At 48.0% G+C, this 18,496-nt stretch overlaps 2 protein-coding genes across 5 annotated transcripts in view; both read left to right on the top strand.

Moving 5' to 3' along the window:
- DHDDS (dehydrodolichyl diphosphate synthase subunit) overlaps positions 1–12,563 on the top strand; it is a 38,644-nt gene extending 26,081 nt beyond the window's left edge. For 2 of the 4 annotated variants that reach the window (XM_019980611.2, XM_019980590.2), the window contains 2 exons: positions 1,963–2,070; positions 10,287–12,563. In XM_019980611.2, coding sequence (XP_019836170.1) covers positions 1,963–2,070; positions 10,287–10,523 — 345 coding nt within the window. In that variant the 3' untranslated portion in view covers positions 10,524–12,563. Of the gene's footprint in view, positions 1–1,962; positions 2,071–10,283 lie in introns of all 4 variants that reach the window. The other 2 variants (XM_019980601.2, XM_019980585.2) reach the window with 1 other exon arrangement.
- Positions 12,564–13,724: 1,161 nt separating this feature from the next.
- Positions 13,725–17,368, top strand: HMGN2 (high mobility group nucleosomal binding domain 2). The gene is made up of 6 exons (XM_019980625.2): positions 13,725–13,920; positions 14,946–14,990; positions 15,186–15,215; positions 15,546–15,596; positions 15,987–16,082; positions 16,500–17,368. The coding sequence occupies exons 1-6, from the start codon at positions 13,906–13,908 to the stop codon at positions 16,533–16,535; spliced, it is 273 nt and encodes a 90-aa protein (XP_019836184.1). The 5' UTR covers positions 13,725–13,905; the 3' UTR covers positions 16,536–17,368.
- The last annotated feature ends 1,128 nt before the right edge of the window (positions 17,369–18,496 follow it).

Below are 18,496 nucleotides of genomic sequence, written 5' to 3'. Positions count from 1 at the left end.
TTACTTGTGCCTCTGTTCAAGGAACTGGACTTCTGCCTTATGTCCTGAGCACAAGCTCCTGCCTTGGTAACCTGCCATGTAACCTGCACCTCTAGGCTGGAACCTTGCCTTGAATTTACTGATTTCTCTCTTTCAGAATAAAGGGCTGCATTTACACAAGCACAGTCCACAAGGGATATAAACTATATGCAGACTCTTTCTTTGGGGCCTGCCATTGCCTCTCAGCTCAGTTATCCCAGTGTAGGTCGTCATCTGAAAGCTCATACTCAAATAAGGTTGTCTTTGCTTGAGAATCTCCATCATCTGTTCGCTTTGCCCCTGGGTAGCACATGGCTGGAGAAAATCTTGTTCAAGGAGAGGCTGGAGGGAGAGACATGAGTTGGAAACAATTCACATGGTAAATTCCAGAAATTTTAATGGCCCGTAGTCTCAAAAGCAAACTAACAAGATTCAGCTACTGAAGATACTTTTAGTCTTTGGCTATACTAAAGAAGTGTAACATGCAGCTTATGGTTTTATGGCCCGCTCTGTTGGTCAGATGATGTCGGAAGAATTTACATCTGGGCACTGAGTTTTAAGAGATTGCACTGGTAAACTAGAGGACTTAGCAGAAGAGGCCAACCAAAAGATGGCCAGGAATCTGAGACTCATGTCCTCTAAGGCATAAGTGAAGGATGATGGTCTGGAAAATAGTTTATTCTCTTGAGGGGAAAAAAAAATTGAGTTCCTCCTTGGTGCTGGGAATATGGCAGTGACCAAGTTAGAAATTGGAGAAGGTAATGGCACCCCACTCCAGTACTCTTGCCTGGAAAATCCCATGGACGGAGGAGCCTGGTAGGCTGCAGTCCATGGGGTCGCGAATAGTTGGACATGACTGAGAGACTTTCCTTTCACTTTTCACTTTCATGCATTGGAGAAGGAAATGGCAACCCACTGCAGTGTTCTTGCCTGGAGAATCCCAGGGACGGGGGAGCCTGGTGGGCTGCTGTTTATGGGGTCGCACAGAGTCGGACACAACTGAAGTGACTTAGCAGCAGCAGCAAGTTAGAAATAATCCCTACTGTCTTAAAACTTAGAGTTTGTTAGCAAGGACAAGCTGAACAAGTCATTACAACCTTGGGAGCAGATAACAGGCCGCTGTAACCTAGCCTTCCAATATGTGAAAAATGTCACTTTGGAAAAGAAAGTTGTTCCAGAGAGAAGACCTTAGACCTTGGTAGGAGTTCCAGGGAAGGTGACACTGGTTTAGCTTAATGAGCTCTTTGACAGCTAACATATCCCCCTTTAGGCACTGAATTCCTTTCCACTAAAGGTCTCAACAGTGACTGTCAAGAATGTTCCAAAATCAGTAATGATTGTTAAAAGTTCACTCAGCTCTGTGCTTTGTTTTATGTATGTTATCTTATTAAATTTTTATAGTACCTTATAATACAAGATACTCTTATATACCCAGAGAAGTTAAGTAACTTGCCTCAGGTCAGATAGATGGTAAATGGTGGAGCCAGAATTCAAAGCCAGGCAGTCTGGCCCCAGAGCCCATGCTCTTAACCATTGTGCCATACTCTGCTACTTAAAAATAACAATGGCAGCTACCATTTATTCATTGCTAACTTTTATCAGACACTGTGTCTCTGAGATGACCTCTGAGGGCCAAGAGCCAATAACATAATCCAGATGTTATTTCATAGTCCTAAAATTGGCTCTTAGAAAACTCCTGGTGGAAATGTTGATCTCGCCTCGCTTTAGTTCTGCCTTGCTACAGGCAGGTGACCTTACTGCCTCAGATGACCCTTCCCCCATCAGTGAGTGGATCCGGGCTGGCAACAGCAGCTGCAGCTCAGGATGCCTGGGCCACCTCATCTCTGGACATGATCAGCCTGCTCCTTCTTTGGAACCTGACTAGGGATATGTTCCAGTGACACGTTACTAAACCAAACTCTCTTCCTTCCCCACCTTTCCCAGACCTCCCACTCCTGCCTGGTGTTCCAGCCTGTTCTGTGGCCAGAATACACGTTTTGGAACCTCTGTGAGGCCATCCTGCAGTTCCAGATGAACCATAGCATGCTTCAGGTAAGAGTTCATGGCTGGCCTGACTGGATGGGATGGAAGAAAATATTAGCATTGATTGACCCCCATGACTGTATATGTCAGGCACTTGCTACTGGCATGTTAATGATAATGATGAGTAGCTACCACTTACCGAGTATTTACTGTGTGTCAGGCACTGTGAACAGTGTATATCACCGTCTCATTTAATGTTTCCAAGAACCCAACAGCCCCACTTGTGCAAATGAGTAAATCAAAATTATTTAGTTAAGGACACAGAACCAATAAAAGACCGAACTGAGATTCAAGTTACAAGTCTTTAATCTTTTCACTGTGGAAACTCAGGAAATGCTTCTCAGAGAGAATGGCCATTATTCACTGAAGGAATTAGCCTAACAAAAGATTGTAGAAGTGGAAGTATGCAACATCCAAGACTCTTCCAGAGGGATTAAAAACAAAATAGCACTATCTTCCCATTGTATAAAGCTGTGTTCTACCAGTACTTGAAGTTCTGCTTTTGGTTTTGATCACTAGATCTTGAAACAGGTTTCATTAGGAGGGAGATTCACCTATATCTGATTAGGACTCTTCATCATAATGACAATGTGTATGCTGGTGGCAGCTAACTTATTGAGGGTCTGCTAAGGCACTTTGGTGTTTTCATATTTAACCCTTCCAACAATCCAGCAGCTTTGGTGTCCTCATTGTTCAGATATGGAAACAGAGGGATACGGTAACTGTCTCCAAGTCACAGAATTTTAAGCCCAAAGCTGGTGATGCTTCTTGAGTCTGGAGAGTTAATGGCCAGGAGGAAATAAAGATATAAGTCGGGGCTTCTCAGTCCCCCTGGCATCGGGGACTCCTTGGAGAAACTGATGAAAGTCATAGACCATCTCCCTAGAAAAACTGCAAAGGTCACTCTAACACATGGCATCTTGCATAGAATTGCACGAATCACTGAAGCACGTAAACTACTTCTGGAGGTTCACATAACTCGTGAAATCTTTCCCTGAATCCCAAGTCCAGAACTCCTGGAATAAGTCAGTGAGATTATGTGCCTGATCATTTAGGCTCAGAATATGAGGAAACTGAAAGAGGAAGTTGAGTTCAATTGAAAGGAAAAACAGCAAAGTCTCAATTATCCACTGTCAGTGAGGAATGAATATCAGTTTTTCCACATGACCAAATCTCCCTTTAAGAACTAAAACTTCTTTATCCTTTTTTGATAGAGAACTTTCTGAAACATGTCCTGTGTGTAATTCATTGACACCTACTGTGTATTAGGCACTTGCTAATAATTACGATGATCAGAATAATCACATTCTACTGATGCTGATAGTGATGGTAGTGATCCCATCTTGAAGCACTTCATTGTCCAGGATGGCCTTGAAAGATGGGATTCTTTCTCTAAGCTAGAATACTTGACTCTAAGTCTGCAGACTCTAAGTCTGCAAATACTTGACTTTAGAATTTCTTGTTTATGGTCAGTGGCTAATTTTGACAGCATTTTTTCTTCCCTTCTCTTCCTGTTTCCAGTTTTAAATGAGCTACAGGTAAGAAAACCAGTCAACCAAGCTTGTTAGAATTATATCTGTAAAGAAAGAGTAAACTGGCCTTTCATGAAGCCCAGAGGATCTTGGTGTACGAGCTTTTGTGTATGGCTATTCTTGTCTCTGGGCTTCCCTGGTGCTCAGATGGTAAAGAATCTACCTTCAGCGTGGGAGACCTGTGTTCAGTCCCTGGGTTGGGAAGATCCCTGGAGAAGGGAACGGCTGCCCACTCCAGTATTCTGGCCTGGAGAATTCCATGGACAGTGGAGCCTGGCAGGCTACAGTCCATGGGGTCACAAAGAATCAGACACGACTGAGTGACTTTCACATTACTGTCTCTAATTAGGAAGCTCAGAAGTCTTTTAGTAATTCAGATTTCTCAGATACTTTCCCACATGGCTATCAGAGGAATTACCTCAAGTTGCACTCATTCCGTTCAGTTCAATACAGTTCAGTCGCTCAGTCGTGTCTGACTCTTTGCGACTCCATGAACCGCAGCATGTCAGGCCTCCCTGTCCATCACCAACTCCCGGAGTTTACTCAAACTCATGTCCATTGAGTCGGTGATGCCATCCAACCATCTCATCCTCTGTCGTCCCCTTCTTCTCCCGCCTTCAACCTTTCCCAGCATCAGGGTCTTTTCCAATGACTCAGCTCTTGCATCAGGTGGCCACAGCAAATGTCTCATTCTATACATGTCTGTTACCGAGCACCTGGTCTGAGTCAGACACTATGTCAGTATTCCACACAAGAGATTGAAGCAGTTAATTGGCCAGACAAGATCCCTACCTTCATGGAGATTATATTTTTACTTGAGGAGACAGATAATAAGTAAACAAATATATGCAATAAGGCAGTGAAGAAACAGAGTGTTGTCCTAGAAAGGAAGGAAGCAAGCAAGAGGTGCTGAGTGGAGCAGTCAAGGAAGGTCTTGATAAGCCATGATATTAAAGATGAGAAGTAGCAGACATGTAAAAATCTAAGGGAGAAGGATTATTCTCTGTAGAGGGAGCAGGAAGTGGAAGGATGCTAGTTATATAGTTTAGGTCTTAGAAGAACAAAGAGGCCAGCATGCATGAAGAAGGATGTGAGATGAAGCTGGGTAGGAGTCAGGCCTCTGATCATTCATGGCCTTGTAGGCTATGGGGACACATCTGAAGACTTCTGATCAGAGGGAATGGCAGGATCTAATTTACATTTTGTATAATTCACTCAGGATTTTCACAGGGCAGGAGTCAGAGATCAAATTCCTAGAGTTGTCCAGGTGGGAGGATGTGGCCTCGAGGTGGGGTGGCGGCTGCAGAGAAGGGAAGGGCTGAGTGGACTGAGATGGAGGAAAAACAAACCTTAAAACAGAAACAAATGAAACTAAGTTGATAATACAACCTTCAGAGAAAGGGATTAATTCAAGTTACCTGAACATAGTTCTCTGATTATACATCTTCAGCAGTATATATTCTAAGAATAATACAAACTGGAAAGCAAACTTAAACATCACTTAAGAGGTTTATCAGTGGTAATGTTAATGATGTAATTCTGAAATTCTTTCATGCCTCTTGTAGGAGAAAACCAATGAGCATGAATATTAATGTTACTAGGAACCAAAACATTTAGGTTTTGGCCTGGGCAGTTGGGTGGATGGTTCTGCTGTTTTCTAGAATGGGGTGGAACATGTTTAAGGACAACCTTTAAGAGTTTCATTTGATACCTACGAATCATAATTCCAGACATTTATTGAGTTCTTACCACGTGTCAGGCATCCTTTTACTTGATTCTACGTAGTTCTATAAGGTATATACTACTCTTAATTGCCTCCATTTTTAGAGTGAGGAGACCAAAGTAATAACAGATATTGACTGTCCTGAACTCTTTCTCAGCAGACCCCATGGGGGTTTTGGCCAGATTTCCTCTGCCCAGGAGCATTCATACTGTTTCTAGAAATCTTAGCACCTCAGCAGAAGCATTAGCAGTATAGTCCAGACTAAACATCCTGGCCAGTATGCTGTCAGACTAGAGAGCTGATCTTTCTGATATCCGCCTTGTATGTGTTCTGTATCCTCACCAAATTGGATTGTTCAGTTCCTTATTCTCATCCCCTTTGGTTTTCTGCCTCCACATCTGTGTTCTTGCCCCATCTCCCAAATTCTTATTGTTCAGTTTGAGCTTCTCTGTCTCTAAGCCCAGCCCAGTATGTCCTGATGCCCTGCAGGAAGCCAAGGTAGGGAGCTGGGTTCTTGACCTAGCTCACTGGGATGAGGGCAGGTGCTGGATACTAATGGAAGCAGAGACTCAGCTACAAATTGTTGGAAGCTAGATCCTGGTATCTGAAGGGATCGTGAAAGTTTCCAGGTGGTCACCCTTCATCTTAGAGAATGGGGTCTAGCAAAGGGAAGCAATCTTGACAATGACACAGTAGGACAGAGAAAATCAGGGTGGGGAAGGGTTGGGCAGCAGTACAGAGCCACTGATTCTCAGTTACAAGCTGCATGGATGGTAGGTCCCCGGGGATCTTTTCTCAGCGATGAGGAGTAATAGTGTGGTCCACCTGATCTGTAATGATGTAGAGGGAGAATATACAGGTTCCCACTAAACTTCCTTTGATGCATCTGTCAGAGGTTAAATACTAGGCTGGATCAATCAACCATTTTATTTCTAGTACTCTAAAGGTAGTCAATGTCTTCTCCTCAAGAGAAGTTAGAAAACTTCAGCTGTTATCTCAGACATTCCTGACTTTGAATCATAGTGCTTCCTACTGGCTATGTGACTGACTAGGCAATTACTTAACCCTTCAGAGAATCACTTTTCTCATCTGTAACATGAGAGAAGTAATGATAATACCTGCCTCACAAGTTTGTGATCAGCCTTCAGTGAACTAATACACCAAGAGAACTGAGTGCAGTGGTGGAACAGAGTTCATTTTCAGAGGCTGGTGGTCAGTATAGTTCATCATGTCTGTCTCTGGGCTCTTCATTAGACTTCATCTGTCTCCAGAAAATCCACAGACACTTAGCACCCTGCTCATCCCATCCCTAGGACAGTTCCCTTGGCACGGAGACTCTGGGTGCTCGTCAGAATATCATGTTACCAGCAGGAGGTGCTGTCTCAGCCCTCCGAAATGCATCCCACTTGCTACCAACCTGGGGAGATGGGGACTCAAGAGAGGACTTATTAGCTGGTGAATGTTTTGAAGCCCAAGACCTGTATCCTCTTTCCATGCCCTAGTGAAGTCAGTGGACCTGAGGATTTATGTACTGTGGAGGGGCCATTACATCTGGTTCCCTAATTCTGCTGAAGAGAGAACAAGAGCAGAGAGTCTTAATGCCCAGGAGAGGTTTATATTGATAGTTTAGAGTCCCATTTCTCAAAATGAGCTCCATGAAGCCCTTACACCAAGACCACAGAAGGCCTGTATAAGTATCTACGGTAATTATTAACGCCCTCCCCCAATTGCTCCTTATACAGGGAGAGTAGACAGTATGGTCAGGGAGAGAGAAGTTGACCATTAGGACCTCCATTAGCCTAGATTTTCAGAGGCTGAGTACCTGAGAAGAACTTGGAACACCTTTGAGGCGGGGTAGTAGATCCAGACCATCTGGTTGCACAGAGGCATCCAGATGCAGGTCACTGGTTCCCCACTGCACCCCTAGAAAGTACAGCTTATCCAGAGGCACACAACACATGTCCTATAGATCTTTCAAGAAGTCACCTTAGTGGAAATCAAGGGAACTTTAACTCACTGTGTGACTTAGGCCAAGTCCCTCCCTAGCATGGTGTCATTGTCTGTACAGGAGAAGTATAGAGCTGATGGGCTTTCTGCTCTCCCCTGACTCTGTCATCCTAACAGTGAATTGCTGATTCCTGGCAAATTAGGGTCCAGACTCTGCCCGACTGCCACCTTTCTTCTCAACACTCAGTCTCGGGCTGCCATTTGGAAAAAGCCAGAGCAATTTTAACCAGCTCCACATCTCCTGCCTCTGTGGCTGGCTGGCCTCGTCCTTTCTGTTTGGCTAGAACTTTGCCTACCTAGTCTCAAGCAGTGGTGACAGAAGAATAGCTACCTGTTAATAGCCAGGCACCAGATTGGGCATTCATTATCTCCTTTTTCTTCAAACCACCCAATGAAATGGATGTTATCATCCTCATTTTGCAGATGAAGAAATAGGCTTAGTGAGGTGAGGACATTCTTGGAACAGAAACTTCTCAGACCCCAATGTTCCAGGCAGACTCACTGGCCTAATCACCCTCTCTGATTTCATGAGTCTGCCCATTATTCCCCTGCCTAATATTCTCCTCCCCCATACACTCTACCTTTATCTGACTCTTTCCCATTGGTTAAATGGAGAAGGCAATGACACCCCACTCCAGTACTCTTGCCTGGACAATCCCATGGACTGAGGAGCCTGGTAGGCTGCAGTCTATGGGGTCACTAAGAGTTGGACACAACTGAGCGACTTCACTTTCACTTTCATGCATTGGAGAAGGAAATGGCAACCCACTCCAGTGTTCTTGCCTGGAGAATCCCAGGGATGGGGGAGCCTGGTGGGCTGCCATCTGTGGGGTCGCACAGAGTTGGACACGACTGAAGTGACTTAGCAGCAGCAGCAGCATTGGTTAAAGTTCATCTGGTTCTGCCTGCCCATGAGATTCCACTGCCCCTTGACCTTCATCAATCACAATTTCTTTCCTCTGAATTACTCAGCCCTTTCCCTTACCTTCCTGATGACCCTTACCGCATTCCACCAGTACTGTGGCATTTGGGTACATCTCTGTGTTCTCAGCTTGTGAGCATATGGATTGTGGTGACTATAGCCTATGCACTTCTGAACCCCCAGTAAGGTCCCACATGTGGGACCCAGGGTCCTCCCTGACCAAGGCCAGGAAGAAGCCCTTCTAGCAAGATGGAGACACTTAAGCAGCAACTTCTCAAACTTGTTTAGCCTTCATAGCACCACACGTGAGTTCGTTATCATAGCAGAAGAGTGCCCTTGAATGCCTTGGATCATTTAAGAGCCTGAGGGGGTATTTTCTAGATTTTTCATTTCTCGTCTTTGTGGTGGTGGTGGTGTTTAGTTGCTGAGTCATGTCTGAATCTTTTGCGACCCCATGGACTATAGCCCTCCAAACTCCTCTGTCCATGGGATTTCCAAGGCAAGAATAGTGGAGTGGGTTGCCATTTCCTCCTCCAGGAGATCTTCCCAACCCAGGGATTGAACCCACATCTTCTGTGTCTCCTGCATTAGCAGATGGGTTCTTTACCACTGTGCCTTATTCATGCAATAAATCTTTATTGTTGAGAAGATACTAGAAAATCACTTCCCTACTCTGAATCTCCATGTCTATCTCCAGCAGATAGAAAATCCCTTCCTAGCTCTATTGTGAGGGTCAAGTGAGACAACAGATGAAGTGCTTGTGTATGTGTAAGATATTCCTTAAAGGAGGAACACAGAGCAGTCCAGGTGTTCACAGGCTGAGTAGGACACAGACAGGTATCCAGATACCACAGTACGAGGTAGAGTGTGGTGGAGGGGCACCAAAGGTATAGTTGGCAGCAGGATGGGAGTTTCTCCAACATGGAATAGGACTGACAGGAGGAACTCTGAGGCTAAGGTTCTGCAGCCTGTTAGCAAGAGCAGAGAGCATCAGTAAGGCACAGCATGGCCTTGGTCCTGCTCCAAAAGGATTTTCGCCTCCGGTGCCAGGAACATCCTCCATGGCCTCCTGGGGGCATACGGTCAGTCTGTTGAACAGGTACAGGGTGCCCCAAGTGCCAGAAAGAAAGAGCCACAGTCTCTTTCCTCTAGGAGTTCATGGTTTGTCTGAAGACACAGTATGAGAAGTGCTGCCAAGGAATGTAATCACTTACCTGGTGTCAGAACTGATTCCAGGAGCCCGAGGGCTCTATGGAGCCTTCAATGGCTCCTTTTCTAACAGAAATGGTGGACTGTGGTCCTAATGCCTATTCTAGAGGCAGAATGCAGTAAGTGGCTTAGGAAAGCTGAACCTGCTCTCAGAATGTTCACAGGAGGGTCATTTGCTGAGCAGGTCAGCCTGGTCTCACATGAGAGGCAGTTCTGGATCCAAACCCTGAAAGGTAACTTAGGAAGTTGGGAAGATGACCCCCTCAGAGTGCCTGGGGAACCAAAAGAAATGACCCAATGGATATGCCCCAGGCAGGAATAGAACCTTCCTTGCATCGGAGAATAGGCAATAATAACTTGTAAAATTGCTATTTCTGTTTGAGAGCCTGCTAATATGCTGGAGGGGTTTTGCATATATTATCTCTAATCCTTAAAACCATTCTTCAAGATAGGCACAACCCCCACTTTACAGATGAAGAAATGAGGTTAGGAGAGGATTTGTCCAAAGCCACAAAGCTAGGTGGTGGGAGAACCAGAAGTCAGACCCAAATTTGCTGGTTTCCTTCCAAGTACACACCTGAGAAGAATTTCGAGAAATACAGAAGCTCACCCCAAAGAGACCAACATGGATCCAGAACTGGAGCGCCCTGCCTGTACAATGTGGGCACCACCCATTGCATACCTACTCCCAGATCTTTCCAAATGTGATCCAAACGCCCTACTGTTCCACTTAACTTGGCCAGTCCTGTGCCCCACCCCCACCTCCTCCATTCCAATTCCACCCAAACCTAAAGATGATTTCCCCACCCCAAACCCTGCTTTTCTCTAGCAGAAGGCCCGAGACATGTATGCAGAGGAGCGGAAGAGGCAGCAGCTGGAGAGGGACCAGGCTGCAGTGACAGAGCAGCTGCTGCAAGAGGGGCTCCCGGCCAGTGGGGACCCCCAGCTCCGACGGACACGCTTGCACAAACTCTCAGCCAGACGGGAAGAGCGGGTCCAGGGCTTCCTGCAAGCCTTGGAACTCAAGCGGGCTGACTGGCTGGCACATCTGGGCACTGCATCAACCTGAGTGAGGCTGGCCTCCTGCCACTTTGCCCTACCCTTGGCCTCCAGGGCCCCACTCCCCTTTCTTTTCTTGGCAAAAGGCACCTCCCTCCTGATGGATGAATTGTGTTCCTTGGCTTAGCAAGGAAGCCCGAGGCTAGGTCTGCTGGCCAAATATCTATGGGCCACCTGGGACAGTGCCGCTGGGGAGAGGGATGGGGGTGAGTCTCAAGTACCCTGAGCCCAGCTGTGATCACCGTAGGTCTGGGGAGCAGAGGGCCCCAGCTCTTCCATCTTTGCCACCTCTACCTGTACTTCTAGGTGCATTTTGGTTTTCCACCAGCACATCCTTCAACACACAAAATTTGGGGGAAGAGGTCTCCCACAAACCTTGGCCCTTTACCCATCCATCTTAGCCATCACAAAAGATGTGGCCCCACCATGGATTTGCTGGTAAAGAGCTAATAGATGGCCAGCATGATTTAGGCAAAGGGGAGGCAGAGACAGAAAATTTGCCCATCTGCTGCTCCTCCTCCTTGGCTCTCCACCTGGGATTTGCTATTGAATCTTACCCCCTCCCACCACGCTGGGCTGATTGCTCACTGAAAGGCTCAGCGCCCCCAATGGTGCGAGGAAGCCAGGCGGGTGATTACAATCCAATTACCTATTGTCGACTCAGCCCACACAAGCTTTTCTCCTCCTCTTGCAGGGCATGGGGCCAGGCTCCACTCCCCAATGAGATGGGCCCCCTCCATTGCCACAGGGTAACAGAAGAGCCTGTAGGCCCTGGTGAGTCTAATCTAGCACAGGCCACCTCCCATGGATCACATGAGGACCAAGAGCACAGAAACCAGCCCATCTCCCAACTGACTGCCTCCTGCCCTCAGCATCTCGGACTCTGCTTCCCACCTCCACAGCCTTTGAGGCTTTTCTCAGCTTTTGACCTGGCCCCCTAAGTAGGCTGTGAGATGATTTAGTCTCAGCATGGCAGAGTCTCAGCTTGTGAGGGCCAAGGTTGCCCAGCAGGGAGAAGAGGGCCAAGTCAAGGGTTGTGTCCTTTCCCTTACCTCTCCCTGCCAGGCCTGGCTACAGAGCTGCTGAGAGGATTAGTGCCTTTGAAGAGCTGTCTGTCTGAGCAACTCCATGCTTCAGGTGCCCCACAGCAGCAAGCACCAGCGGGTAGTACCAACCAAACGCTGTGTCTTCCCATTTTACTTTCTGCAAACTATTTCCCCAGCACCTCCCTCTAGGGGAGAGGTGGGGTCTTACAAGCAGTGCTAAGAACATATTCTTTAAAACCCCTAACTTCCTTGTATTCCAATCGTCTCCCCTTTCTGTGCCTGGATACCTGGCACAAGAGACCCCTTGGCCATCATCACTGCTCCCAGAATCAGGCATGAATGCCAGACACTGTGATGGAAAAGCCAATCAGTGCACCCTTTGGCAAGTCCCCCACACACACCTGGCACTCCCCACTACCAATGGCTGGCACAGGGTTCCCAGAGAGCAGGTGCTGTACATTTTCCAGCTTTACAATGAGGCTGTTGACAGCCTTAATTAGGGAGGCATGAATTATGCGGCTATAAAGGCAGAGCCCTACAATTAAGGCGGGAAAGAGGGGCTGGAGACAGCAAACGGAATCTGCCCTGTGAGCATGGTAGTTGAGTCCTTGTCTCCTTTCTGGGTCTGACTTTCCCTAACGTGATCAGGGGTACCGCAGAGGTGATTAATGGGCAGGTATCTCTCCGGCCTGAGGTCCTGTATTCTGGGAGAGGTACACGGGGTGGGGGAGGGGCGAGTGGCTGCCTCGGGAGGCACGGGAGAGGTGAAAAGCAGCTGAGGGATCACGGATGCTTTGAACCGGGCTGCAAATAGTTGATACGAAGTCACCGTGATTGCTTTCGACCGGTATGATTTGTACAAACCAGCTCAACCCTTGCCTCAAGAAACTCGGTGCGACCTATTTAAATGTCCTCCCACCTGTGAGCCAACCCCGCCCCCCCCCAACTTGAGGATATTTATCGTGTTGTGTTCTCTTGGGTGTCAAATAGAATTTTAAAAATTCTTTCTTAGAGGTAAAACTTGTTTGCGAGGGCAACAGAAGACCGCGTTTTGCTGCAGCAATTGTCCACCTCCCTCAGGTGCACTCGGCCACTTCCAGGATCCCTAGCTTTGGGGGCGGAGGGCGGGGAGCCACTGGAAGAGCCCTTTTGCCATCGCAACACCTGTTCTCTACTTGTTTCCTAATCCCTGGACGCTTTCCTCCACCCTCCTTTTCCTCGCGCAAGTGAAAGGAAGCCAGCCTGCCAGTGTGGAAGGAGGGATTTCGCCAGCTGCGTTAGCAGCGCCCAGGCTTGGTGGCCGCGTCGGGTGGGGGCAGCTGAGCTTGATGTCTCCGAAGCGGGTGGAGCTTAGGGGGAGGGGAATGCTAGTAGGCCGCCTTGGCGGCCACTCTCCATCATTCGGTGGCGGGGTTCTGAGGTCCGGGAATACAAGGACCTAAGGGAGCCCAGCCGCCCGACAGGCTTCGGGGGGCGGTGGCGGGGGGGGGCTTTGTTGGTATTTGGGGAGGCGGCTGAGCAACGGGTGCTGAAAGGACAGCTCCTACCTGCCCCACTGCACCCGAAAGGCACCTCTACGCATAAAGTCTCCCCGCTGGATCCTCCACCCCACCTCGAGCGGTCCGCCTTCCAGGTGAGGTGCACGAAAGGCTTCCTCTGAGTGGCAGCTTAGAAGGATGCACGTCCGGCTGCGCCAAGCTGGCTTCCCGGCTGTTTCCCCACTTCAGGCGTCAGCCTCGGCCCTGGGAACTGCAGCCCATGCCTCCAAGCCGCGCGCTTCCTCCCGCCTCCGGCGGAGAAGGGCAGTGCGGCCAGGCCTAGCAAACCCCTCTTCTGGGGCCCCCAGCGGGAACAGGAAGGAAAGCGGCTGAGATGCGCCCTAAGTGTCGCACGGCTTGGAGAAGTGGGTAGCTCGGTTGCATAAGGTGGAAGGAACTTGGTAGTTTGCAAAAGCCAAGCTCTTGGCGGGAGCCGAAACCCAGAGCCCGCCGACTCACACCACAACCACCCCCCCCCCGCCATTTACTGCCTTCGACGCGCGCCTCCCCCACTGCGCCCCCACCCCCTCGGCGCGCCGCCGTCTCGCGCGCCCTACCCCCCCATACTCCCTCCAGAGGAGGTGAGTTTAAACCCCGCCCACGTGACCCCAGCTGGGCCAATGAGCGGCGGCGGGAGGTGAAATCCGGTTCTAACCGGTCCGGGGCTCCCAGCGCTATAAAAACTTTATAAACCCCCCGGAGCCCGAGCAGTGTGAAGAAGAGGCGAGAGCGACCCCTGGATCGACTTAAAGCCCGCGCGCCACTGCATCCCCGTGTCCAGCTCCTACGTCCCGCCGCCGCAGCCACCATGCCCAAGAGAAAGGTACGTGGCGCGAGGGCCCCAGGCGCTGGGCCGCCGCCGCCGCCGCCACTACCACCACCGTCAGTGCTGCTCCGCCGCTCTCCTCGGCTTCGGGGCGCGCGAGCCGGCTACGATGCTGGAGCAGGCTCAGCCGCCCGGCGCAGCGTCTCGAGGCGGTGTCAGGCGGCCCCAGGCTACCCTGCGCGGTTCGTCTGCCCGCGGGCGCCAGAGGCCATATTGGAGGAGCGGCGGCCGCGGCGGGAGGAGCCATGTTGGCGGCTGTTTATCCCGCTCCCCTCGGGCTCGACGTGCCCTCCCCCCATGGCTAAGCTCTCCCTCCCTCCTCCCGTCCCTTCCCCGCGGGCGGGCAATTCAAACCCGAAAGGGCGGGAAGGCGGCGTTCTGGGTTGGCGGGCGGGGGGAACGCGCTGCCGCCAAAAAACCGCCGCCGTGAGGGGGCGGGACCCTCCCTCCTGGGGGCGGGGCTTCGATGCGGCCCCGCCTCCACCCGCGCACCGCCCACGGCCCCAGCGCACGAGACTCGGCGCCGGTGCGCGCCGCTGCCGCCCACGGGTTCCCCCCCTCAGCTGCGTGCGCCTGCCGTCTCCCGCCCTCGACGGCTGCCATGGCAACGGCGCTTGGGCCCCGCCCCCGGAGGGGTTTGTTTGCTCCCTGTGCAGCTGTTGCTTCTGCCTGGCGCGGCGGCGCGGGCCGCACTTCGCGCGCCTAGCTCCAGGTTTCCCCGCGTTTTCCCAGGCTGATTGGGGCTCTTACGCTCGCTGTCTAAGCGCGGTTCGAGCCTGCTCGGGCGTGCAGCTTGACACAAAAGGTCACTCCTAGAGCTTTCTAAGCACTTGGAGGATTTGCAGAGGAGCTGGAGATGCTACAAACTGACGATTTGTATGTCCTGGAAAAAGTTGTGTACAAGATTCCCATTGATCCCCCCATCCCCGGGACTTAAGTTTACTGAATCATTAAGAATTGCTTCAGAAGCTGCAACTTTCTTAGCTTTTGCTTGTTTTTTTTTTTTTTTTTTTTCTTTTTAGGCTGAAGGGGATGCTAAAGGAGATAAAGCCAAGGTGAAGGACGAAGTAAGTCTTTCTACTTTTGGAATCTCACAAAGCTTTGGGCCCCTTCAGTGGAGCCCAAACCATATCCTTAGTCCTGAATTCACCTCAGTAAGCTCTCTTTAGTCTCTCGAGTCCAGAACAACTTAGCTCCAAAGCTTATGTTTTTAAGTGCTTGCACTGCCCTATTTGTAACTTTTTTCCTTTTTTTTTTAATAGCCACAGAGAAGATCTGCAAGATTATCTGCTGTAAGTGTGTCTGCCTCTAAACTTTCATGTTATTCCCTGAAACTAAAAAGTGCTGGAAAACAATTCCCTTTACTTCCCATGAGTTACAGTTAGTCTCTTGCTCATTGGAGTTTGCTCGTTGTGAAATTGTGTTGACTGTAGCTAAAGTGGGACACTTCTGAGTGTTGTTTGAGTAGGTTTCTAAAGATAAGTTCTAATACAAAGCCCACTGCAAACTTTACAAAGCTGGAGAAACTTCTATGCCAGTGATACTGTGGTTTGGTTGTGGGTGGTTTTCTTTGGTCTATTGTACTAATGTTTTCTGCTTTCTTTCTCTCCCCCAAATAAAAGAAACCTGCTCCTCCAAAGCCAGAACCCAAGCCTAAAAAGGCCCCTGCAAAGGTGAGCAAGATGGTGAGACAAACATTGCTTATAGGATTTATGCAAAAGTCTGAATAGTTGTCTCATGTTGCTGACAGGGAGACCTGCTATAAACAAATTCTTTTGTTGACACAAAGTTGAGATTTCACAAAGTTACTAGGGCTGGTCCTTAACCAAAACCTCTGTCTTCAGTTTACAGCAAATTCTGCACTTGGATATTAAAACACCCAAGTGTTTAAACTGTTTTATTCTATTATTTGCACCTGAAAGATTCTGTATATTGAAGACCACAATTGGTTTTGTTTGTCAATGGGGGAGGCATTTGTCTTATATTTGATAAAGCAGACTGTATCCTGGTGATATGAAATGAGGAGAAACAGCTTTTTTTTTCCTCCTCCCTCCCCTTTTTAGAAGGGAGAGAAGGTACCCAAAGGGAAAAAGGGGAAAGCTGATGCTGGCAAGGATGGGAATAACCCTGCAGAAAATGGAGATGCCAAAACAGACCAGGTACAACTACTATTTTCACTTTCTTTAGGTCTCCTCTTTCAGTTACTGATCCCAAAAGCTTTTATGGCCTTTTTATTGCATCTGCATCACTCCCCAAGTGTCCCTTTTAATCCAGAGTTTGCTTGTGGTTTTTCCCCCCCTGTGAATTTAATGTGGATTCCTGAAGTCTCTGCCATCCAGTATATGAGAGCCTTGTGCTTGGCTTAAGCGTCACACTCCTGCTACACCATGGTTTTCAAGCGGGGAGTCACCTCAGACCTTGTCATGCTGATGTGTCCCCTTCCCCAATTTCACAGTAAGATCCAGAGGGGAAGTGACTTAGTAAAGTTACCTACTAAGTCGTTTTAAAGAGAAGTACAGAGTCTCGAAGATAGTTTCCAAGTCTGCTTATTGTATTCTTCTGTCCTTTTCTTGCAGGCACAGAAAGCTGAAGGTGCTGGAGATGCCAAGTGAAGTGTGTGCATTTTTGATAACTGTGTACTTCTGGTGACTGTACAGTTTGAAATACTATTTTTTATCAAGTTTTATAAAAATGCAGAATTTTGTTTTACTTTTTTTTTTTTTTTTAAGCTATGTTGTTAGCACACAGAACACTTCATTGTTGTTTTTTGGGGGAAGGGCACGTCACTAACAGAATGTCTCCGAAGCTGAATTGACGTGGGGGAAAAATACCTTTCCCGTCTAGTTTTGAGAGACTTCCTCTTGGTTCCCAGGAAGGAGGGATTCCTTGGTGTTGACACACATGAGCCACCGTGGCACAAACGCCTTGTGGTGTGGGGAACTAAACTTTAGTTTTCATGTCCTCTTCTCCCTCTCCACCTCAGCACAGACTTGACTCCCCTAACCCAGAGACCTGTTGGAACCTGAACCCCGTGCCCCCCCAAAATTGATGACCAGTATGTCAGGCAATCTGGACTTTCTAGTGTCACCATTGAGATGGCGTCCTTCAAAAGAGCAGCGGTTCCTTTTTTAGACTGTGGCTCCTCAGAGTGACACTTCTGCCATTTTCATTTCCATTTCCTGAAAGTCAGGGTCGGCTTGTGAAAAGTTGTTAAACAACATGCTAAATGTGAAATGTCAACCCTCACTCTAAACTTTCCCTGTTCAGAGCATCACATGAAGATTTCATTGGGTTTTATAGTGGCTTTCTGATTTTGGTAGTCCATTGAAAAAGGGAGTTTGAAAGTTGTATACTGTTAACGATTGTCTGCCCATGTCCTGCCTGAAATACCATGATTGTTTATGAAAAGTATCTTTAATAAAGCTGGATACAGTTTGGCTTGGAATGCTGCTTTTAATCTTTTCCCAGGAGTGGGGGAGCCTGGTTTCTCCCAAGTCTCTTGGGACAGGATGCATTCTGGTGTGAGGTGTAGAGGCTCCATGTACAGTCGATCTTTATGGTCCATCTATAGAACACAGTGCTGCATGGAGTTGGGAAAGATCCCAGGAGCAGACTGCTGGTGAGGCTGGGAGCAGAGAAGTGGTTTCTGTACTTGGTTATACCTGAAGTGTATCTTTAAATGCAGGTATCTGGTAGGTCTGATGTTTTGGCCTGGTAGGTGACAGTAAAAGAGCCTTTCCACTTCACTCGCATTTAAGGTCTCTGTAAAGTTAGCAGATTAATAGATGCAGCTATATATTCCTTAAGCACACCAAAGGAAGTGCTTTGGTGTCTACACAGTTGGCCATAGGATGTGTAAGGCAGGTGGCACCCTGCTCTTGAGAAGTGATTATAAATTCTTGTCCTTGCTGGTGAAGTATTCTAGCTCCACAAACAAAGATGTTAGTGAGGACTTGACTCATTGCTTTAGCTTGAAGACCCTTCAGAGAAACCCTTTCTTTTAGAAAAATAGCAAGAACTCATCTGTTAGAAAATCAAACTTGTAATAAATTGACAGTTGCAATTTGAATTTGCTTTCACAGGTCACCTCTTATTTGAGGGGAGTTAACGTATTGGGTTGGCCAAAAATTTGAAAGTGTTTATGGAAAAACAAACTTCTTGGCCAGCCCAATACTTTTTTTTTTTTTTTAAACCTTATGTTACTTTATCCCTTTAATCAAAAAGGTAGAGCTTTCATATGGGTTAAGCTTTGTTGGTAACTTTTCTATTGTCTCTGACCTTCAATTTTGAGACAATTGTGTAATCCAAGTGTTAACACCCTTTTTACTAATGGGGAAATAGATGAAGAAACTTGTTCAAGGTTATATGTACATCTAAGGAGTAGCAAAGTCCTGGTTCAAACCCCCGACTTTAGTGAAAAATAATTTCCAAGTTCGACTTGTACTAGGGGCACTATCAGGAGAAGGTATACTCTGCCCACTTGGGCAGTTTCAGGCATTTGCCTCCATTATTGCTGAAATAGTTCTAGGGTGTTGGTGGTTAGTTTTTATTCAGGGATGGTGTCATTTTCCAG

The sequence above is a fragment of the Bos indicus genome, chromosome 2 (assembly GCF_029378745.1).
Source record: "Bos indicus isolate NIAB-ARS_2022 breed Sahiwal x Tharparkar chromosome 2, NIAB-ARS_B.indTharparkar_mat_pri_1.0, whole genome shotgun sequence".
In the NCBI taxonomy this organism is placed as follows: Eukaryota; Metazoa; Chordata; class Mammalia; order Artiodactyla; family Bovidae; genus Bos; species Bos indicus.
This window is presented reverse-complemented; position numbering and strand designations above follow the sequence as displayed.

Coding starts and splice junctions, on each gene's coding strand:
- HMGN2 (XM_019980625.2), top strand. Junction 15,216..15,545: donor GATCTGCAAGATTATCTGCT/GTAAGTGTGTCT, acceptor CCCAAATAAAAG/AAACCTGCTCCTCCAAAGCC. Junction 15,597..15,986: donor CTAAAAAGGCCCCTGCAAAG/GTGAGCAAGATG, acceptor TCCCCTTTTTAG/AAGGGAGAGAAGGTACCCAA.